The sequence below is a fragment of the Xiphophorus hellerii genome, chromosome 18, assembly GCF_003331165.1.
Source record: "Xiphophorus hellerii strain 12219 chromosome 18, Xiphophorus_hellerii-4.1, whole genome shotgun sequence".
NCBI classification, from domain to species: Eukaryota; Metazoa; Chordata; class Actinopteri; order Cyprinodontiformes; family Poeciliidae; genus Xiphophorus; species Xiphophorus hellerii.
This window is the reverse complement of record NC_045689.1, coordinates 6,733,807-6,754,799: the sequence shown is the minus strand read 5'-3', so window position 1 is coordinate 6,754,799 and position 20,993 is coordinate 6,733,807. Positions and strand designations below refer to the sequence as shown.

General features: G+C 35.9%; 1 protein-coding gene across 2 annotated transcripts in view; it reads left to right on the top strand.

Moving 5' to 3' along the window:
• nectin1b (nectin cell adhesion molecule 1b) overlaps window positions 1–20,670 on the top strand; it is a 232,721-nt gene extending 212,051 nt beyond the window's left edge. The window contains exon 9 of one of the 2 annotated variants that reach the window (XM_032545354.1): window positions 18,548–20,670. In XM_032545354.1, coding sequence (XP_032401245.1) covers window positions 18,548–18,787 — 240 coding nt within the window. In that variant the 3' untranslated portion in view covers window positions 18,788–20,670. The remainder of the gene's footprint in view (window positions 1–18,547) is intronic. The other variant, XM_032545355.1, reaches the window with a different exon arrangement.
• The last annotated feature ends 323 nt before the right edge of the window (window positions 20,671–20,993 follow it).

Sequence of the window (20,993 nt, the reverse complement as noted above, 5' to 3'; positions counted from 1 at the left end):
TTTGAAGCCTCTTATCAGCTTTTCTTCCAGTATTACCCGATATTTAGCTCCCTCCATCTTCCTTTCCTAACAGCATTTCTTTGTCAGCCAAAAAGAAACCATCATAATGCAAACATGTTGTTTCACCAGTGGGGATACTGTGTTAAAAGTGAAGTGGAGTATTTCTGCCACAGGAGGTGTTTTTCAATGAGAACCTAAATGTTTGATTTCAGTTGCGTCTGACCTAATCACCTTTTTCCACGTCCACTGTGTCTCCTCCATGGCTTATTACAATACTTAAGCAACTAAGGCTTTCTTTTCGCCACTCTTTCATAAAGATCATACATACGTTCCAATTCCTTTCCACAATTATTACCAACTTTGTGTTGGTTGGATCATAAAACCCAATAAATGGAACAGAAAAGTCTTGTAACATCCCAAAGTCAGACTACTTTAGCTTACATGAACAACTCCTCTCATCCTGCGTGCTGAGAAATGTGTTTTTCTCCTTCTTCTCCCCTCTGGCATTAACTGAAATGATTGTGATTGTGTCGTCTGTACTGCAGGTGCACACATAGCGAGGCTAACAGGCAGGATTAGGCTTATTATAAGCTTGGCTGCAGATCCAAAGCTGTGGGTGATGCAGCAGTTCTATATGAAGTATCGCGTTGAACTGAGGAGACCATGTGGGGTTTTTTATAACAATTTGGCTCAACATGATCTCTGAAGATCATTAATAATGAAATCTCTGCATCCTAATCTGCCCTGCTCCGCTTAATTAACTGTTTCCATGTGCTTTTATTGACGCTAGATTTTCCGCTAATCCATGCAGTTTTCTCACACCTTGAACACCTTGAAGGTTTCTCTCCATTTATGCAGAAAACAAGGAGGAGTTTAAATAAAGCATGAAAATAAATCAATCAATCATGTTTATTTGTATAGCATATTTCACACTGCAAAAACACAAAATCATACCAAGTATTTTTGGTCTAGTTTCTAGTGCAAATATCTAAGTACACTTGAAATATGACCAACTAATTTAAAAGTAACTTTTATAAAAGCTTGTTTTAAGTAAATAATTCCTTCATATTGATGAAAAAATATAACGGAAGATATTGGCAGATATAACATGGATAAAAGGTCCTGTTATAAGTGAAACATTCTGCCAATGGAACAAGGACTTTTATCAATATTAAGGAATTATTTATCTAAAACAAGTCAGTATGTCTTGCTGAAAAGTTGCTTTTAAGTTAGCTTGTCATATTTCAAGTTTACTAAGATCTATGCACTAGAAACTAGGCCAAAAATACTTGGTAAGATTTTGTGTTTTTGCAGTGAACTAAACATGAAAATACATCATAAACACATCATATAGTCAGCATTAGTGGAAACATTACATTTTGTCAAGTGTGATTGTTGTAATAATCCTTGCTGACTCAAATATGTTGATTAATGTTTCATTTATTATGGTTCAAAAAGCAACTCCAAACCGGTTTAGTTTATATTTAAAGGAACTCAGTGTTTCGGCTGATTTGCAGTTTTATGCGAGTTTGTTCCAGATTTGTAGTGCGTAGAAGCCGGAATGATTCTTCTTCCCGTTTGGTTCCGATTCTGGGGATGCAGAGCAGACCAGAACCAGAAGATCTGAGCGGTCTGGAAGGTTGATACAACACCAGCAGGTCTTTAGTGTTTTGTGGTGCTAAACCGTTCAGTGATTTATAAACTAACAGTATTTTAAAGTCTATTCTCTGAGCAACAGGGAGCCAGTGTAGGGACTTTAGAACTGGGTGATGTGCTCTAACTTCCTGGATTTTAGTCAGAACACCAGCAGCAGCAGCGTTCTGAATCAGCAGCAGCTTAGGCAGACCTGTTAAGACGCAGTTGCAGTAATCGATGTGCAACTAAAGATAAACAAATGTTTGAGTTTCTAAAGATCTCGCTCAGACATTATTTCTCTTATCCTGGCAATGTTCTTCAGGTGACAGAAGGCCGACTTTGTAACTGTCTATATGTGGCTCGGAAGGTTCAAGTCAAAGTCCATCACTACACCCAGATTTCTAGCGCAAAAAAGTCTTAATACACTTGAAATGAGACAAACTAACTTACAAGTAACAGTTCAGCAAGACTGAGGAGGTTATTTTAAGTCAATAATTCCTTAAAATTAATGAAAAAGTTCTAGTTTCATTGGTTATAAGTGGAAAAAACTGCCAATAGAACAAGTATTTTTTCCTAAATATTAAGGAAATATTTGCTTATAATACGTTTCGTCTCATTTCAAGTGTACTAAGATATGTGTACTATTAACTAAATCATAAAAAAAAATGTTTTTGCAGATGTTTGGCTAGTCGCTGCACTAACAAACATATTTCGTACTGAAGATACTTCATGTCAAACAGTGTTTGTCTGAACAGTCACTAATATTTCAAACGTGTTCCTCAAGTGATTGGACCTCTTGTAAACCCTGATTAGTAACGGAGCAAAACATGCCCTCATGTACGAGATTATGCTCTGATATGTCATCTGGACCCCACAGGAGAGAGCGGAGCATGAACCTGCTCCTCAGCATCACTTCAGATCTTTATAAACATGCAGCAGAAGTGGGAAGTAAAGCAGTGCAAAGGATCCTGTTGCTAGACCCGTTTCCCTGGTTTCTATGGCAACCAGTCAAGCGTTTGGAGCAGAGGTGTTTTCCATTTGTAGATAAAAAAAAATACACAGGCTTTAAAATATAACTAGATAGACTTGTTTTGTACAAACAAACTAGCTGCTGTTGCACAAATCAGTACAGAATCACAGAAACTTGGTTTATTCATAAAGCAAACCATTCTGGTTGCACAGCGAAATAAATCAAGAAACGTAGATCAAGAAATTAATTAAGGAGAAGTAAAATACTTAGAGATTTAATTTTTTAATATATTCCCAATAAGAAAAATCATACTGAACATAACAGGATTACATCAGGATGACAGAAGAAAAAAAAAATCTTCATGGTTTTTTTAAAAACTATGTTTATCTGTTAATTGTTCCAGATAGTGCGTCCAGCCACTTTGCCTATAAAGTGAGAGTTACTGCTGAGATCATTGGCAGGTTTTTATACAAAAAACAAACCATATTAAAACTAAAAACTCATCAGGTATTCACTTGCTGACAGAATTAGACCGCGTCAGAAAACACATTTTGAGACGCCTAAAATTGTCAACCATGATGACCCGTTGCACCATCCTCTCACTTATTTTTATATTTGTTGCATAGATGTGTGAAAAGTCTTAAAATAAATCAAACTTTTATTTTAGAAGCATAATCACATTGACATATATAATGTAAAAAAAAAAAATTATCCAGTTTTGTCCATGTTTTCAGGAGCGAAAAGAGCATTTCACATCAATTTCACATTAATTTTATTTATTATTTTATTTATTTTTATTTTTGTATTCATAGATTTTTGTTTTTTATCAGAATCATGACTGACAAACATGCAGTCAATAATTTTAAACCCTTTTGCCAATTGGGCAGAACGTTTTTTCTCTTTCATTTCACTGGGTTGGAGTATTTAATGATGTAGGGGCCTTTGACTATTCCTCAGATTTTACAGACCTGGAAACACTTTTTTGCTCTTTTCTCTTTAGCTCAGGTTTTCTGTTGGATTCAGGTCTGATAACTGTGACGGACTGAGCGACTGAAGTTGTTTCCCCAAGTTGTTTTTGTCGGTTTATTCATGACTTCTACTTGTTCCAGTCATTTTATTTTGCCTTTGAATATAACACACCTGGTTGGGGCTCATAGACGGCGGTATTTATAGAAGCTTGAAACAGCTAGCTTAGAAACCGACCCATACCTCTTCCCTCCTGACGTGTTGATCAAATTACCGACTTTGCCTGAATTCACACCACATTATTTATATCACTGTCATAAACGGGGTTTTCCCTTAAACCAAAGTGGCCTTAAAAACGTACTAAAACTGAGATGCTAACCAATTTTTTATTTTTTTTTTTCCATATTAGGTTACATGACGGTGCGGCATTGTCTCCATGGTTACTAATAATTAGACGCGTACCTTCTCGATAATGCAATATTTAATATCTTTCTAATCAAACTTACTTATAAAATATGTGAACCTTAGTCTTCTTGTAGAAAGTGTTTGCTGCTCTGAAGGCTGCCAGTCATGATGATTGATGGCTGCTATCCATCGCTCCTCTAAAAGTTACACAATAAAATGACAAGTTTGGTTTTCTATCCTTGTCTGTTCGTGCAGCTGACCATGCAGCGCCCTATGACCAGTTTTACTGAAGAACCAACTTAATAAAAGCAATTAGGCCCCACATGTGGGGTTTTTTACAGGCTTTACAGCAGCGCTTCGGTTGTTTCGACATCTGTCATGGTGGAGCAAAAACGAGTTTTGAAGCGAGTGACGTCACATGCAGAGGGTCAATAAACCAAGTTGAACAGGTATTTTTCTGACATCTGAAGATCAACTAAAATCTGTCTTACTTGGATGGTATGTTCTTTTCTCTTTCCCATTTTGAAGAAAGGCTTGGAGAAATTGCTCTCAGAGTAATTTCATATTTTACCCTGTGGAAACAGGAAGCTATGGATTACTGGTACTGATAGATCCTCTTGGGTGCCGACAAATGTGCCACAGGGGATTTTGTTAACTCCTAATGTGAGACTTTTTCTGCTCAGATTTCACCGCTGCAATAAAAAAAGCCAAAACTCTGCAGGTTTTCTACAGGATTTCGGTGTGTGTTTTGAAATGGTCGTGGAAGTGTAATTTTGTGTCCGGTGAAGCATTTCTGTATCGATTTGTCCATATATTTTTTGCTGTTACCTTGTAAAAAATACTCAGGGGCAACAGATTTTCATTTTCCAGGTGAAATCCACCAGATTTTCATTTTTAAATGATTCCATTTTAAAGTGGAATTTCAAAGAATTTATCAAACTATGCTGTCGAACAAAGTTAGGACCTTGGAGAGAAAAAAACAGGCCCAAAGCATGACGGGTCCTCCAACCTTGCAGTTTGAAATCAGATACTTACCTGCATCTAATTCTCCTCTACAAAAAGAGAATGACAATTGCAAAAAAAAAAAAAAATACAGCGTTGTTCTCCCTGAAGACGGTATTTGGTTGCCAGGAGATACTTTGTTTTCTGCTTACAGAAATGATTTGCCATGTTATGACTGGATGATTCACTGATTCAGACTTCCTCTCTGCTCTGTCAATAATGAAACGCCAAAACAAGAGTGAGTTCATTTAAAAATTATTTGACATGCATGAAGAATAAAAATAGAATCGTCTCTCTGAGCTGCTTTTAAATAATAAAAAGGCACAACGTTGAGAAAACCCACGTCAGTCAGCAGGTTTACATGGAGCAGATTTATTTATTTATTTACAACCTGCAACTTCAAACTAAACCTCTTCCAAGATAGATTAGGGGTAATTATGAACAATCAAGCCTCCTATAAAATCATCTGCATCCGTTTTTGTATTATTAATCACTTCAACCACTTGGTGACATTGTCTGCTGGAGGACAAGCTCTATTTTTATGCCACAGATGTTGCAGACAACACTGCATTCATTATTGCTACATTATTGGGTAAACCATTGGAATACACAACGTGGAAAACATGAAACCACATCAATTTTTATTTTTTTTTACACCAAAAATCCTTCCAACTGCAAACAGAACCTGTAACATAAACCGGCTGACGTAGCGAGGGATAGAAAATAAACTTTTCACAGCAAAGTCAGCAGCTGCAGGTGGATGATTGTTGGAGTAAAAGACTAATTAAAATCTGTGTGTGAGATGACACCCCAGCTGCAGTTTGTAGCAGTTTTATAAATTAGCAGAAAAAGCAGCATCCTCGAAATCTAATGGAGGCATTATGATTATAGACAGACTGAAAGGAACGTCGCTGTTGCATGGATGCGCTGAGAGATGCATGTATGAACATGTTTAAGTTGCAGGGACACCATGTTGTGCCAAAGACGCAGATTTGCGCCTCCGCGTAGATCCTACATGCCAGTGGAATTTCGCTGGAGGGTTTGAACACACTTTTTCCAAAAACAACTTTTGATAATTGCGGTGAAGAGTTCTTTATTATATCTCAGTCTGAAATCTCCGATATGTCATTTTACGTGAAGAGAGATAGCATGTGATTTACATTATTTTCCTAATCAGCAAATATTATTCTGGCCCCCAAGCTCAACAAGACAGAAATGTTTCATCACAGAGAAACTGGTTCCTGTTTAAATATTCAATGCTGATTTCTAGTGACCTTTCCCTGGAAGGGAGCAACTAAACATCATGGCAAAATTTACCGGAAGACAAATATGGCTGCTGATACCAACACTTGTCACTTTTCCAGCTAAGGCAGTTCATAATCTTTTCTACATGGTAGAGTTTTCATAATGCTGGAGGTGTTGTATCATTTTTTTTTTTTTTTTTTTTGTCTTTCCAACTTTGTGTTTACTGCATGGAAGAAAAAATACCAGAAACAAATAGTTTTTCCTTTCACTTTTCATTATGGCAAAAAGGTTTGATATTAGATATTAGGTATTTGATATTATTGCTTTGTTTAATTAAAAACAAAGCAATTATATACAACAGAGGACAATATATACAAATCAATAAAATGAAAGGTAGCAGAAAGAAGAAAAAAATCTTATATCTGCCAATTTTATCCCAAAAATGCAATCAAGCAATAAAATTGATTGAGATTTACAAAAAAATAAAATGTATGTTTAGTTATTATTTAACTCAAAAAACAATTTATATGGCAGTACCAGTAGATAAGTTGAAAATGTATTTATTTTTTTCTAACGTCAGATTCTTCACTACTGTGCTGCTTCAATCATGGAAGAAAACGTTGTTTTTTTTTTTTTAGAGAGTTGCTTAATAAAATTAGTTTTGATTTTGAACGATTGTAAAATTCATCCATCTGAGGAGATGAGACACGATACTTGGCTCGTGGGAATAAGATAAGCAAAGATTTTTATCAGTATTTTGGAGAAAACTAAATCACACTAGCATAAAGAAAAGTGTGCTAGTTTGGTTTAGTGTTATACACATGTTGATCACCAGGGAAGATTTGCAGTTTGCAGCTGTGGCCCAATAAAAACATTACTTAATCTAAAGCAATGCAAATGATAGTTGAAACTCAATATTAAACTACCAGGTTGATATTTCAGCTGCCAACTATCTGACCACTAGGGCACAATTAAAATATGAAACAAATAAATAAATACAATAAACTTTAAGATTATAACAAAAGTAAAGTATCTCGTCCTGACAGAATTGAACACTTTAAATTCCACACCCTTGATCGTGATATACATGCTCTATTCAAACCAAAAGTGTTGTGGTTTTTTTTGTGCTAATATTTACGGCAAAATAAAAAACAGCATCTCAGAACTTTGAGGATTTACATGCATTGTGAAGAATTTATTATTGATGAGTGTTAGAGTAGTTCATATTGGGGTTTGCTTTTCAACAATAAGGTGCTCTCAATGCCATAATTACATCAAAAATGCTCCTTTTATGCTTTTTCACAAATTAAGGTTTCTTTAATTCCAGTCTGTGTTTTTAACAAATCCCTGCTGAGCAGTGCAGAAGCATCCAATCATTGCATTTGTTTTAGATTTTGAAGAGGAGATGAACAAATCTCTCTCAACTCACAAACTCAACCCATGAAAAACAGTGCAATGGCCCTTTAGTGTCGCTCAAATTGGAAACCAAAAATAGCATTGCTGGTGGCTACAGATAATCAATCATAGTAATCCAGCAGTGCTTACAGGTCATTCATGGTTTGTTGGTTTTTGTTTCATTTATTTACTCCATAATTAAAATGCTGCCACCCAATTTCAAAGTAAAGGAGTCTTCTTCCGTGCTTCTTGTACCAGAATATAAGTGGACTGTCAACCCCACAGGTTTTCAAAATAAGAGTCTGAAACAAAGATTTATTAGAAACAATAGTATTTTTGTTGTTGTTTTTGATTAAAGATTGATGTAGAAGCCTTCATCATTTGTGCAAATGTAAGATTAACATTCTGTGAGAATTAAAAACTGCTGATTTTTGTTCTCTTTACTAGAAGAAGAAACATTAAAAAATTACACTGGAAGTAGAAGAAAATCCCCAAAGTTAGCATCTTTAGCAAGCTGCTGCTATCTTCAGTTTATATTCTGCCTATTTGTATTCTGAATTAGATGCAGGTAAGTATCTGATTTCAAACCACAATTTGAATTTTTGTATAAAACTTCCCCACTCATCTGTATACTAGGGACCAAAATTTACATATAATATAAACAAGGAGGTTGTTGAGTTAACTTTTAGTTGTAATCAGTGAAATAAAATCAGCAAAGCCTTAATCATGTATTTCCTTTGCATCCTTTCATGATGAAAGTGTTATTACATTATCAGATATAAAAACTTATTTGAGCCTTATTTCCCCCAAGGTTAGGTTATCTGCTTAATGTACTGCTTCTTAAAATGGCTTCAAGGTGAGCCAGATTTCATTTAGATTAACCCTCACTGCTAAATGTATGCATTTGAGTTGGTTCTTCTTTTATCGGTGTTGCATTTGTGCAAAATTGAACAGAAATGCAAAAGCCTTTTACCTCCAATCTGACTGGAAGGTAAAAATAATGTACTTTAATTATAGCTTAAATTTGTGGGCTAAAAATGTAACTCCTTACCTTTTAGGTATAGAAAAACTCGGGAGTTTGTTAGAAGTTTTTCTGAGGGCCAGAGGAAGTGCTCTTCTATCGTTGTTTGGATCAGTGGTTTTCATATTTTAGCTGAGTTGTTTTGTTGTGCTTTCACAGCAGCCGACTGGTCGAAAGCGACGTCTTTAGGAAAATTACGACACAGACCAGCAGGAAGTCAACCTTTGGCTAACTCTGCAGCTGCAGTGAAATATAAAAATGCCTTCAGGCGCTCCTGTTAAAGCAGAGATGTAAAACTCATTTTCGTTTTGGGCCAAATCAAAACAAAAAGGGCCGGTCATGCCAGAATGTGTTGAAGAAAAACCATTAACAAACTGTTAAAATATTAACAAATACCTGTCTCTGTATTTTAGAAATATTTCTTAAAATTAAAATTCTTTTCACAGTGTTTGGTCCCTTCAGGATTTTGCGATTGATTTTGTGATTTTTTTTTTTCTTTTTACAATTAAAATCATTAATTTTGTGGACTTCTAAATAGTTTCAAGGAATTTTGCAATATCTGCAATTTATATGACATTATTTTTGACTTTTTGGCAAACTAAAAACTTGACACCAAATAAGGATGAGGCAGCGGTGTCGTAAAAGTACGAAATACTGGCACCTACAGGTGGGAGTGGTGGTCAGTTAAACCCAACATTTTTGACAATTTTTGCTGAAAATCTGCACTAATTTTACCGTTATGCATTAGCGGGAAAAAATGTGGGAATCTTTCTTGACGTGAGTTTCCACAAACTCACTGATTGATGAAATTTAGCGTACGGAGTCCAGAGGGCCACACAAAAAGCTACGGCGGGCCAGATTTGGCCCCCAGGCCATGAGTTTGACACATGTGTATTAAAGGACTTGAGCAATAATAGATACGGTTACGTTCCTCTATAACTTGGTCTTCTGGGTCATTTGACAAGTTTGTGTTTATTAGCAGCATATAGAAACATTCTGCTGTTTCCTTCCAGATAGTTTTATTTTTATTAATTTTTTCGCCTCTAAAGCCCAAACAGACAATAATTGCGCTTATTCCTGGTTTAGGAATAGTACCTGACAGGATCCCGAAAAGGCTTGTCACACAAAATGTTTACGTAACTCGTCTGTTTTATTTTACTGTGGAGTAATTAGAAGGTCGTTATTGGAAATGACTGAAGTCGCTGTCATTTTCTCTTCGTGTTTTCTGTGGAGCTGTGAAAGCAGAATATCTGCGCTGCCACAGAACATGTCTGCTTCACTTGTTTCACAAATTCAACAGACAAACGCAGATTATGCATTTTCAAATTCTCTTTAAGTCAGAAAAACGTTTTTCATCCAATGTTTTTCAGTTTGAGCTATTGAGATTTTATACTTTAAAAGTGAAACACATTCGTTTTATAAGTAGGGAAGCAGGAGAGGAATTTGTTGGCTTTTAAAGTACTTTAACTGAAAAGACATTAAAAGTTGCAGTTATCATCAGACCGCATTCCATCCTGATCTTTTACCAAATGCTGTTTTATGTCCTTGAATGCAGCTTTAAAACGGTGTAATAAAGTTGAACTTAAACCATTATTTTAAGAGAGAATATAGTTTTGTAGCATTGAGAGCAAATTAAATGAGTTATCTGTGAATATTTCAATACGGAGAATTTTACAGACAAGGTTTCCCTGCGTTAGAGGTTCAGTCCGTTCAGTCTTTTGCTTTCTAGTTTCAGAAAATATCTGTCAGGAGTCCCGTTACACACTTTTCATGTCTAAAATAATCCCACTTAAAAGCAGGAGTCTAACCTTGTACTGATTTGCTTAAGTTCAAATAAATCTTTGAGCTTTTGCCTCAAAGATCTACTATGCATTTTATTTCCTCATCAAAAGATTTTATGCATGTTGAAAAAAGGCCAATAACCTAAATTGGCAAAATTCCTGGGTTTGATGTAGTGAAATGTACATCTGCCCGGGATCCACCCGAGTCCATCCTGCATACAAGCTGCTGACTCACCAAATCCAAAAGCAGTGCAAGTATGTTTCACAATAAATATTACCTAGATATACGATAATACAGCAAAATATTTTTGGTTAATCACCACCAGTATTTTAAAAGTCTTAAGAAGTCTTAACAAAAGCAACGACATTGATTATGTTTATTTGACAAACTCCAACTGTAGAAGTGATTTTTAACTAATTTTTTACCAAAACAAAGTAGAAAAAGCTGGCGTACATATCTGCAAAAACAATCAATAACAAACACTAATTATAAACTCTAGTTCTGCTTACACTAAAGCGCTAAACCAACATGGTATTTGGCAGAAGTTAAATGTTAAAGCGCTAAATTCAACCATGTTGATAACCGCCGTGTGTAATATCGCCCTCCACAGGATCACGTTTGTTATTGCACACCTATTTTCATGGCACTGTTACGAACTCTTAGCAAGGAAAGCAGGTATTGGCTGTTCTAAATGTTGCCAGATGATGTCACTGCCTAATTTGCATATTTGATCACATGGCACATTAACGCAGATGTGCAAACTGGAATTATGAAAATAAATTAGCTTAATGGCAACTTAAATTATGATAAACCTCATATTTTTTTATAAAATGTTTTTGAGTTATCATGAGGTGGTTTTTCAGCTGTATCAGAGTTATTGTATTTTACGAAAAAGCAATAGAAACCCTTTTTTCCCCATCATATGAGTACGTGTTGCTACTGGTGGAAAAGACAAAGAAGACGACAGGAAGTGGTAGGAAGACCACTTCCTGTCAGCAAAGTTATAATGACATATCACGTGAACAAACTTTTTAACGTGCCATTTTTATTCCATATATTATTTAACCCCAAAATTGTGTTTTTACAACATTAGCAGGAAACGTTTTGCAAACATTTGTGATGGAAACTGCTGAGATCTTCAGTCACGTGTAAATCTGTGACTAACAAAACTCCTTGTCAGAAAAGTATCTTTTAAAACTGCTACAATGGTTGGTTGGTTGGTTGAATTATATATATAAAAGCTCTTAAGATTTATACATACTTGCCAGCTACTTATAGTCTAGAAATTAATATAAAAATTTAAACAACAGATGAAAATGTAATGAGAAGCCGGTGCCATCTTCTATCATCAAAAGATTTTGCCGCATTAATCTGTCTTAGAAAAGAAGAAAAGTTTCCAGCCTGAAGCTTTAAAGATTTTTTTAAAAAAACAGAGCAACTCAATAAAACTGAAAAAGGAAATAACAGTTTTTAGTTTTTAAATCACAGCACATACAGAGAAAAGGAATTGGTAAAGTATAAAAATTACAAAAGATGATTCATAACAGATTTTTAATTAATTTAGCTGTCTTTTCATCTATAGATTAATCAATCAATATTTTACAAGAACATTTTATGATGTGTTGGACTTTGGTTATTATTGTCTATTCAAGGTTTATTTTCAGTGATTTTCCAAAGTTTTCTGGTTATTTTAAGGTTATTTTACTTTCTTAGTTTATCTCCGTTGGCCTGGTTTCAAACTCTCCTACAGCTGATTGTCATTTGATTGTTGCTCAGCTGTGAAGCTTTTCACTAATCAAGCTCACAACTATAAATACTTCCTGGTTTGGTCATTGCACAATCTCATTTTCCTGCCTTCAGTCTGCATTCGTACTATTACTGAACTTCCTTATTAACCATATGCTTTCCATCCTCTTCGCTGCATTTTTGTATGGCTTCTGTACAATTATACCACAGATATTTTTTGTTTGTTTAAACATATTTTGTTTTACATATCAGTGAAGTAGTAATAAGTCTGACTTATTTCAGCTGCTCTCTTCTTTGTTGTGTTTTTTAATAAGGAAATGCCTCTACTCCTATTGTTGAAAAATAATATCATAACCATACTCCTTTCACTTAGAAAGCCTTTAGTTTGCATGAAGCATCCCTGGAAAAAAAAACATTCAAAAATGTCATTCCTGTAGGAAGACCAGAATGACAACAAAACAAAACCTCTGAAACTGCATATTTACAGGTTTTTCTTCTAAGACATTTTTTCAAATCTTTTGTAAGTTCCCATTTCACAACAGATGCTCTAAACATCTTAGTGCTCTGAACTAAAACATATAAATTATTATACAGTATAAAAAAATGACGACAAACATAAATCCCTTCACATTGTTGCTACTGCACCCAAAAAAAAACAACAAAAAAACATTAAATTTCAAAATGTAAAAGTTGGTAAACCAGACTAAAACGCCAACTGAAATATTGTTGCTGAGGTAACGTAAAAAGTTAAAAGCTGTTATTTGTAGAGTGAACAGAATTACAGCCAGTGTATCATAACTGGTAAAAAAAAAAAAAAAAACGTCCTCAAATAGTAAGAAATTACATTTTACAAAACGTTTTCCATTTGGATCCAAATAATCCCGGATTGTAGAGGCAACGACTAATGTGGGAAGATGAACGATGTGAATTCAGATTAACTGTAAATGTGTAAGTTGAAGACATTAAACACTTAGATTCACATTTATATTTTTAAATTGTCCTTAACTCAATGAATGTGTCTTCTCCCGATTCAGTATCCATGGGCTGAATATAAAAATAAGATTTGTAAAACATCTAAATACATCGATGCAAATTCTAAGACCTTAGAGAAGTTTAGATTTTCATGTGGAGAAGTATTTCTGTATTATACGAGAACGAAAGAAAACATCAGCAGTGATATTGTTTACAGATCCTGGAAAACAGACATTTAAACCAGAAAAATAAAGAACAGGACAGCAGAGCAAAGACATCTGAGAGAAAAGAGAAACATTTTGTTAGTTTACAGAACTCTGTTTCATTGTTTCACATCGTTTTTTAAAAGCTATCCACACAAAAACTATAGCAAACTTTATTTTATGTCCACAAAAACCTCCTTTATTAAGTTCCCTCCTCTGTTTTGAATCAAAATCCTCAGAATATACTTAATGGTTAATCTGGAATAATTCACCAAAGATTTGCAAAATAAAAATTTTATTCCAAGTCTTGTCAGCACTTTGTATCTGTAGATCTAAATCCCAAAAACGAATGAAACGGCAAACCTGCACCACAGAGTGCTGGTTTTAATTTAGGACTTCTCAAAGACATTAATAACCTGACAAAGGGAAGAGTTTTCTTTAGCAGCGGGAACAGCCCTGGACACTGACCTCAGACAAATAGGCTTTTTAGACTTCAGTCAGTGTCTCCAGGGTTTGTCAGCAGCAGTTTTGTTAAAAATCAGTTCACCTTTCACAGAAGCTCACAGCTCCTCATTTGTCTTCCTCAGATTCGCCATGTTTGTCAACATCCATCCGTCATGTTCTCATTCAACATCCCGACTCCGTTTTTATTTGTCTCCTTAAGTGCATGTATAACACTAAATCTAATTTAACTAAACAACCATTCCTTTGCTTTGCATTATTCCTCTATTTCCCCCAAACGTAACCCTTCAAACACATTTTGTGCAATTATGTTCAGATAAACATTTGTTGTTTCTTTTATTTTTGCCTTTCTGTGGTTCATTTGCCTCGCAAAACATTCTCAGAGTCGGGATCATCGTATTCGTAGATGTAGAGATGCTTGAGGAAGACTCGTGAGTTTCATTTCACACTCATCCTCACCCCGTTTTGTCTGTGCATGTCCACCCATCATCATCATCATTGTCATTTCAAAACCTTTACCCTTTTCTGCATGTTTGGGCGCAGAAGTGATTAAAATGAAGATTGAATGAAGTTGGAGCATATGGACACATTATTATGGCCTCTGTATTATATTTTCTTATAAGTTGTCTAAAAGATTTGGGTCTTGAGTCTGAGCCCAACAATGAGCCAGTTTAATTTCACCTGTAGAGCCTAATTTTACAGATGTTTTGTTTTTTCTAAGATTTCATGATGCTATGCACTCTAGCCAGTTTTCCAGGACCTCTGGAAAAGAAAATGTTAGACAGCATCACAGATTATCCATACTAAACAAACCAGACATTCAAATATTCAACATATCTTCAACAAATTCATCCTTTTTTCCACACCCAGTCCTACTGGAGGGTTTGTTGCCCAAATCTCTACAAACCAAAGCTGACAGCTCCTGTTAAAAATACCAGTAAAGTCCATCAACCTCCACATGTTTACATAAAGCTCCTATTTAGTTTTTTTTTTTGTTTGTTTGTTTTTTCTGCCATCCCTCAATAACTGCTCATGAAGACAATATTTCATAAATTGTTGCAGTTTTTCAACTTCAGGTTTTGGCTATATTTACTTTCCTTACCATCCTTCTCAGTGTGTTGAGAAGATTAATACAATTCAATCACATTTTATTTGTAACAAGGCATTTCAAAGTGCTTTACATCATAAAAACAAAAACGACACACTGGCTGATAAAAAATAGAATAGATTCTACCTTTCTATTGGATAATTACTGAATAGATGATAAACTCAAATAATATCTTCATATTTCTTAAACAACAAGATCCTGTCACTGTGTAAAAAATGTAAATCTCTTTATTAAAGGTACAATAATTGACTTTGACGAAGAAATCTGGTCAAAAGGAAAAATCGCGATGACCTAAGCGTTTGCAAACAATGCAAAGGGAAGTTACGGGATTGGACCTGATTGGTTAATAAAACTCCTGAGGCTCAAATTTGCTTAAAGATTGGATCTAGAGTGATGGAAAAAGTCACATGATCTGATGATTCCAGATTTGCCCTCTTCCAGAGTGAAGAAGTAGGCAGTCGTTCGCCCGCCATGCCCAGTGCCTGTTGCAGCTGAGTTGGGTTGTTGTAAAAGAATATTTTAGTAATCGAGTACTCTATAGAATATTTTTACGATTATCTGAGGAATTTGATCTCTCTCTCTCTCTTCCTCTCTCTCTGTGCCATTCCTACCGTTCGCTCCAAAACCGTGACGCCGCGATTCCAACACCAGAAACGCTGTCGCAGTCCAACCATCGCACCTCAAAATTCAACAGTCCTTATTTGACCCCCAAACCCTGGCAAAACGCCGCACAATTCACCACCATGCTGCTAGCATTTCACAGCAACTCAAAGGCGGATGTAAGAGCGCTGCCCTCCGCAAATAATGATCCGGGCGGAGCACGATGTGCTACATAATGAAGCATAATTTAACGAAGCTTCGAGGCAGATAAAGTTTTCTCGAGGAATTTTTAACAATCAAGATACTTGAATCATTCGAGGAATCGCCCTAGTCTGAGTGCAACTGGTCAACTCCAGGTTCAGCAAACATCCGTCAATGAATTATTTTTTCACCAATGTGGAGGCTTTACTTCCACAGGAGGATTGGCCACCACAAAGTCCAGAACTTCAACTCAGTCCGTATCTTTGGGTTGGGCTGAAAATTTGTTTTGCCCAGTTCTCAGACTCGGTTAGCTTTCGGTGGCTTCTTCAGAGACCTGGTTCGCGCTTTTAGTTATGTACTGTGAGATCATGATTTTTGTGTGTCTGAATAAATACATATAAAAGTAAATAAAATACAAGATTTTGGTGAAAATAATAATACAACACATTGAAAAAACTTTTTGAAACAAAGTGAAGGCGTTATGCAATCAAAGACAAAGACGGTCCAATGAACTTCTGAGGGTGTGTGTGAGGTTTTTTTTTTTTTGTGCTTTTGTTTTGACCAAACAGTCTAGATATGGATCATCATGTGTGCTAACTGCATGTAATCTGACCAGAGTGCATGTTACACAGATATGCTGATGAAACAGATCTGCAGGGATTTTATTTTAAATGGGATGTTCAAAACTGTCGCCCTCTTTCTCAGCTTTGTGTTTGCTCCTTTGACCTTTCCCATTGTGTGCTGAACCATTCAATAAGTGCTGTCAGGTAAAACCTTTGTGCTGCCAAAGAGACACTTATAGTTGCAGTATCACGATCGCAAGTAGGACCGAAATACTTCCATTGAGGGATGAATGTTGTACAAAAGGAAAAAAGGCGACATATTAAAGTCTTGTTTGAGAAAGATGTTTGTCTATAATTGCGCTTACTAGCCTTACTTTAAGTAATTGAGTTTGTTATAAATTTGTGGTGATTCAGTGGACTGATTAAATTTGAGTTATAAAAAGCAAAACACACCTGAGAGGAGTAGAAAGCGTTCCTTTTGTCAACAAAATACAATTTACTGTGTTGGAAATTTGACACTTACTAAATTTAATTTAAAAAGCTAACAGAAAAATTAAGTCAATGCCTGAAAAACCCTGTGAGTAGATGTTATGTTACTGAATTTAACCGTTCAAAAAAATTCATACATGGAGCTTCTAAAATAAATTGGGTGATAATACAGCGCAGGTTGATCTATGTTGCAACTGGGGGGAAGGAGTCTGACTTTAAAGAATAACATCTGCAAGATGATTATGAATCTTATGAGAACTCCAACTTTTTATTTTTTAGATGCATCACATTCAAAAATGTTTCGATCTAGCAAAGAAATGATGAAACAGCAATACGGGGTTCATAGCTGCCAAAAATCACGCAAGAATAACGTCACATCTGAGGAAAACAAACACAAGATATAATCTTAAATTTAGACTTTAGTGGAATTTGAATCTCAGTAGGGTGAAGTTGTGTTATAATTTTGTTACTTCCTATTATCCATAAATACATTTCTGAGCTAAAATCTGATGGCTTAACTATTTATGTTCAGTAAGAGTTGCTTTCCTTGATTATGAACTCTACAAATGTTGTAATTTACTTGTTTGTAAACCAACCGTTTCTTGGTTTTTCACCCCTGCAAGGTCATTTTCTCTTAAATCTTTTCAGAAAATGCTACTTCTGCTTATGAGCCGAAGTAAAAGATTTACAAAAAACTATTTTTCAGATTACTCGTGAATGATATCAACTGAGAAAATTGGATTGCCACTCCTTTTGTTGCCCTAATAACTTAGCTCTGCCGCAAACTGTATTTAAATTAATTATTTAGCAAAATGTCTGAGACCTACATATGCTGTACATCTGCTACTCAGACGTAATTAAAGGGAACAACTTGGAAAATGTTGGCGCATTTTGAGATACAAAAGACCTGAACAAATATCTATTTATTTATTTATTTACACAACTGTTATAATTAAAAGGGTAATATGTGAACAAAAACTGAAATTATGTTCTCAAAAATTTAGGTGACATATTTTCTCATTAAATCTATTTTACTTTTTCTTTTCTTTTTTTTTGCTTTGATATTAAACTCCCTCAATTTGCTTCAATCAGCATTTTTGCTATTTGCGACTGCAGTTTAATTTATAAACAATACGCCCCTTAATTGCAAACAGTTTGGAGTCAATTATGCACATATGTCATATTTCTGCCGCATCTGCTGCTGTTATAAGCTGCTCTAACAATGTGTATTTATTGGAACATAAAACCAAATGTGTATATTATACAGTTCCCATCGACTTTGTAAGCAGCAATTGGTTTAATTAGCCAGTCAGGCTTACTGAATAATAAAAAAATATAGCAATGCATGATGATCAGAGGTTTATTTCTGTTTATGTAATAAAATGATTAGCATGTAATGCTAATCTTTAAAATGTAAACCAGTGTTTCTTGAAGGATTGTGTTAGACTTTTGCAAATAGTTATCTCATGAATAAGTTGTTAGTCTCTCTGCTCTTAGATGAAATTGGGTATGGTGGACCATCCTGTTCTTGGAGAAACCGGTTTCAGCCAGTTCAGACAGACCCCTGCTACTCATCTTTAAGTTTCTGTTTCTATAACCAGCCTGGTTTGAATAAAACCAGGTTGCAGCAGGGGGCGAGTTGGAGTTGTTTCGAGGAACAACTGTGGTTCTGTGATGCTCTAACTCTCCCCCGTTGCAAAGGTTGAAAAGATAAATACTCTGTGTGGTTCTTTATATGTACAGGTTAAAATACCCTACAGATTGTTCATCTCATCTTTGCAGGAAACTGGGAAGCAACCAGAAGAGCTGTTGAACCCGGCTGAATACATGAGCTACCAACGAGCCTGCAACATGGAACAAGTCCCCGAGTCCGAGTCTGCTCCGGCCTACCCGCCTGTTACTTTCCTGCCTCAGCATCCCTACACTCAGCACCCAACCAACGAGCCCATGTACTCCAACACCAGCTTCCCCGCCCACGCCCCGCGAGCCGGATTCACTTTCCCCAAGGAGCAATCCGTGTGACCATCGGCAACGTACGCTTCTCCAATAGCAAAGAAAAAGAGACGTGCATCCATCCCCGACCTTGCTTTTATTTATTACCTGAGCTTAAAGTAGTTGTGGGCTCTCCCCTGCCTCTGATCCCTTGTGTATTGTGTGCTGCTTGCTCCACAGATGCTGTAGGATGTCAGTCACCTTGTGATGTTAGCGTAGTCGCCACCGAATGCCTGCCTCCACCACTCGAGCCTTCACCCCGTATGTGTGCCCACACTTCCTGTTTGCTTTTGATTGTTCCCCCACCTTTACAGTGCCTTGAAAAAAATATTCATTCCCCTTGAACTTTTTCACATTTTGCCACATTGCAACCGCAGTATTTATACATTTGATGGTGGCTGTATGGTAGACACACAACAAATGTCGCAATTTACTTATTTATTTTTGACATTTGACGACAAAAAGTGTAGTGTGTCGCATTCAGCTTCTTTTCCTCTAATCTTCATAATGTTGAACATCTGAATTGTATTCATTTGTAAAATAGACTTTATTGAAAAGCGTTAAAAAGTTGTAGTCTTGTTTGAAATTTGCCATAACATGCCGTCTAGTGGACGAAACAGGTACTGCATGTGCTCCAGTCAAATGAAGCCAGTTTGAAAGCCTATACTGACACCAGATATGCTGTGATGCATGGTGGTGGCAGCATCATGCTGACACTATTTTAGCAGAAACCTGGTAACAGTTGATGGAAAGATGCAGCAAATCTGCAGAAAAACCTCTAAGCTGTTCCAAAAGACTTTATTTTCAACTTAAAATGTTTGCCGCACTTTTCAGACACTTATTTGTGAAATTAAAAATCTTCCACTTCACAATTACCTAAAACATTGTGTTGGTCGGTCATAAAATTTGAGTATGACACGTTTAAGGTTCTGGCTGCAACGTGACAAAATCTGGAAAAGTTCAGGGTCTGAATACTTTTGCAAGGATCTGTATTTTGTTTTTTGCCAACCATTCAACCATGTACAGAAAAAGCCTCTCAAGATTCCTTTTTTTTTTCTTTTCGTCCTCGTCCTCCTCGCTGTCGTCACTTCTCATAGGAATGTGCTTCTTTTGGTTTTGTTTTGTTGCTTGCTTAAAAGTCATACTATACTGTATTTGTGATTGGGTGTTTCTTTTGATGGAGAGAAAAACAAGAAATAGAAAATCTGAGCTACGACATGGACCACCCAATCAAATCCCACCAGAGGTTTCAACTTGCAGTTTTCCAACAGAATCTCTCGATACCATTTTGAACAGCTTTGATGTTAAGATCTGCTATTTAGGGAGTATTGGAACTAGAGATGCACCGATCAGGCTTTTTTTGACTACCAAAATGGCTGCCTGTTTTGATTTTTGACATTGTTTTTTAAGAAAAATAGCAAACAAGGGAAAATATGCTCCCAATTTGTTGTTAGAAAATGAAGGAATTACAATTTATTCTTTTTTATACATAGTTCCCACAAGTCTGACACGGTAGTGATCTAAGCCACTGAACCGCCATCTTGGTAGGCAAACACCACGGCTTTGACACCAACAAAAAGGAAGTATATTGAAAAAAAAGATTGATGAGGAAGATATATCAACCAAATATCTTGACAGCAGAGAATGTGGCTTGTTTGTTGTTGACATAGCAACTCCGTGGCAACCGCCATGACAGTTAAGAACACCTACCAAGATGGCTGTCGGTTACAAATGACCTTTTTTCTTATTTTTATTAATTCATTAGATTGTTTTAATCTTGTTTTCTGTGGTGTGAATTTGCCGCCATTGAGTCCTTTTCCGTTTTGTTTTCTTTTTTTATGTGTTTTATTAAGAGCACCTCATGCATTTATTCCATTCATTTATGGAATAACTGGAAGTGTGACGTCACATGAGACCTACAGTACAGACCAAAAGTTTGGACACACAACTGTGTGTCCAAACTTTTGGTCTGTACTGTATGTATGGAACTAAATAACTGAATCCGTTTATTTAGTGATTCTTTATTTTTAGTTTTGACTCATTATTAAATAAATAGGAAAAATCGGGCAAAACTCGTCAATTCTGATCTGATTGATCGGTGCATCTCTAATTTGATCAGAATGTTATCCTCACTAACCAGAACAAAGATCAAAGGGCTTGAACTCAACAGCATCAACTATTTCTCTCATGTTGGCGGTACAATCCACCAGATTGGTATTTCATTGATATCCACCAG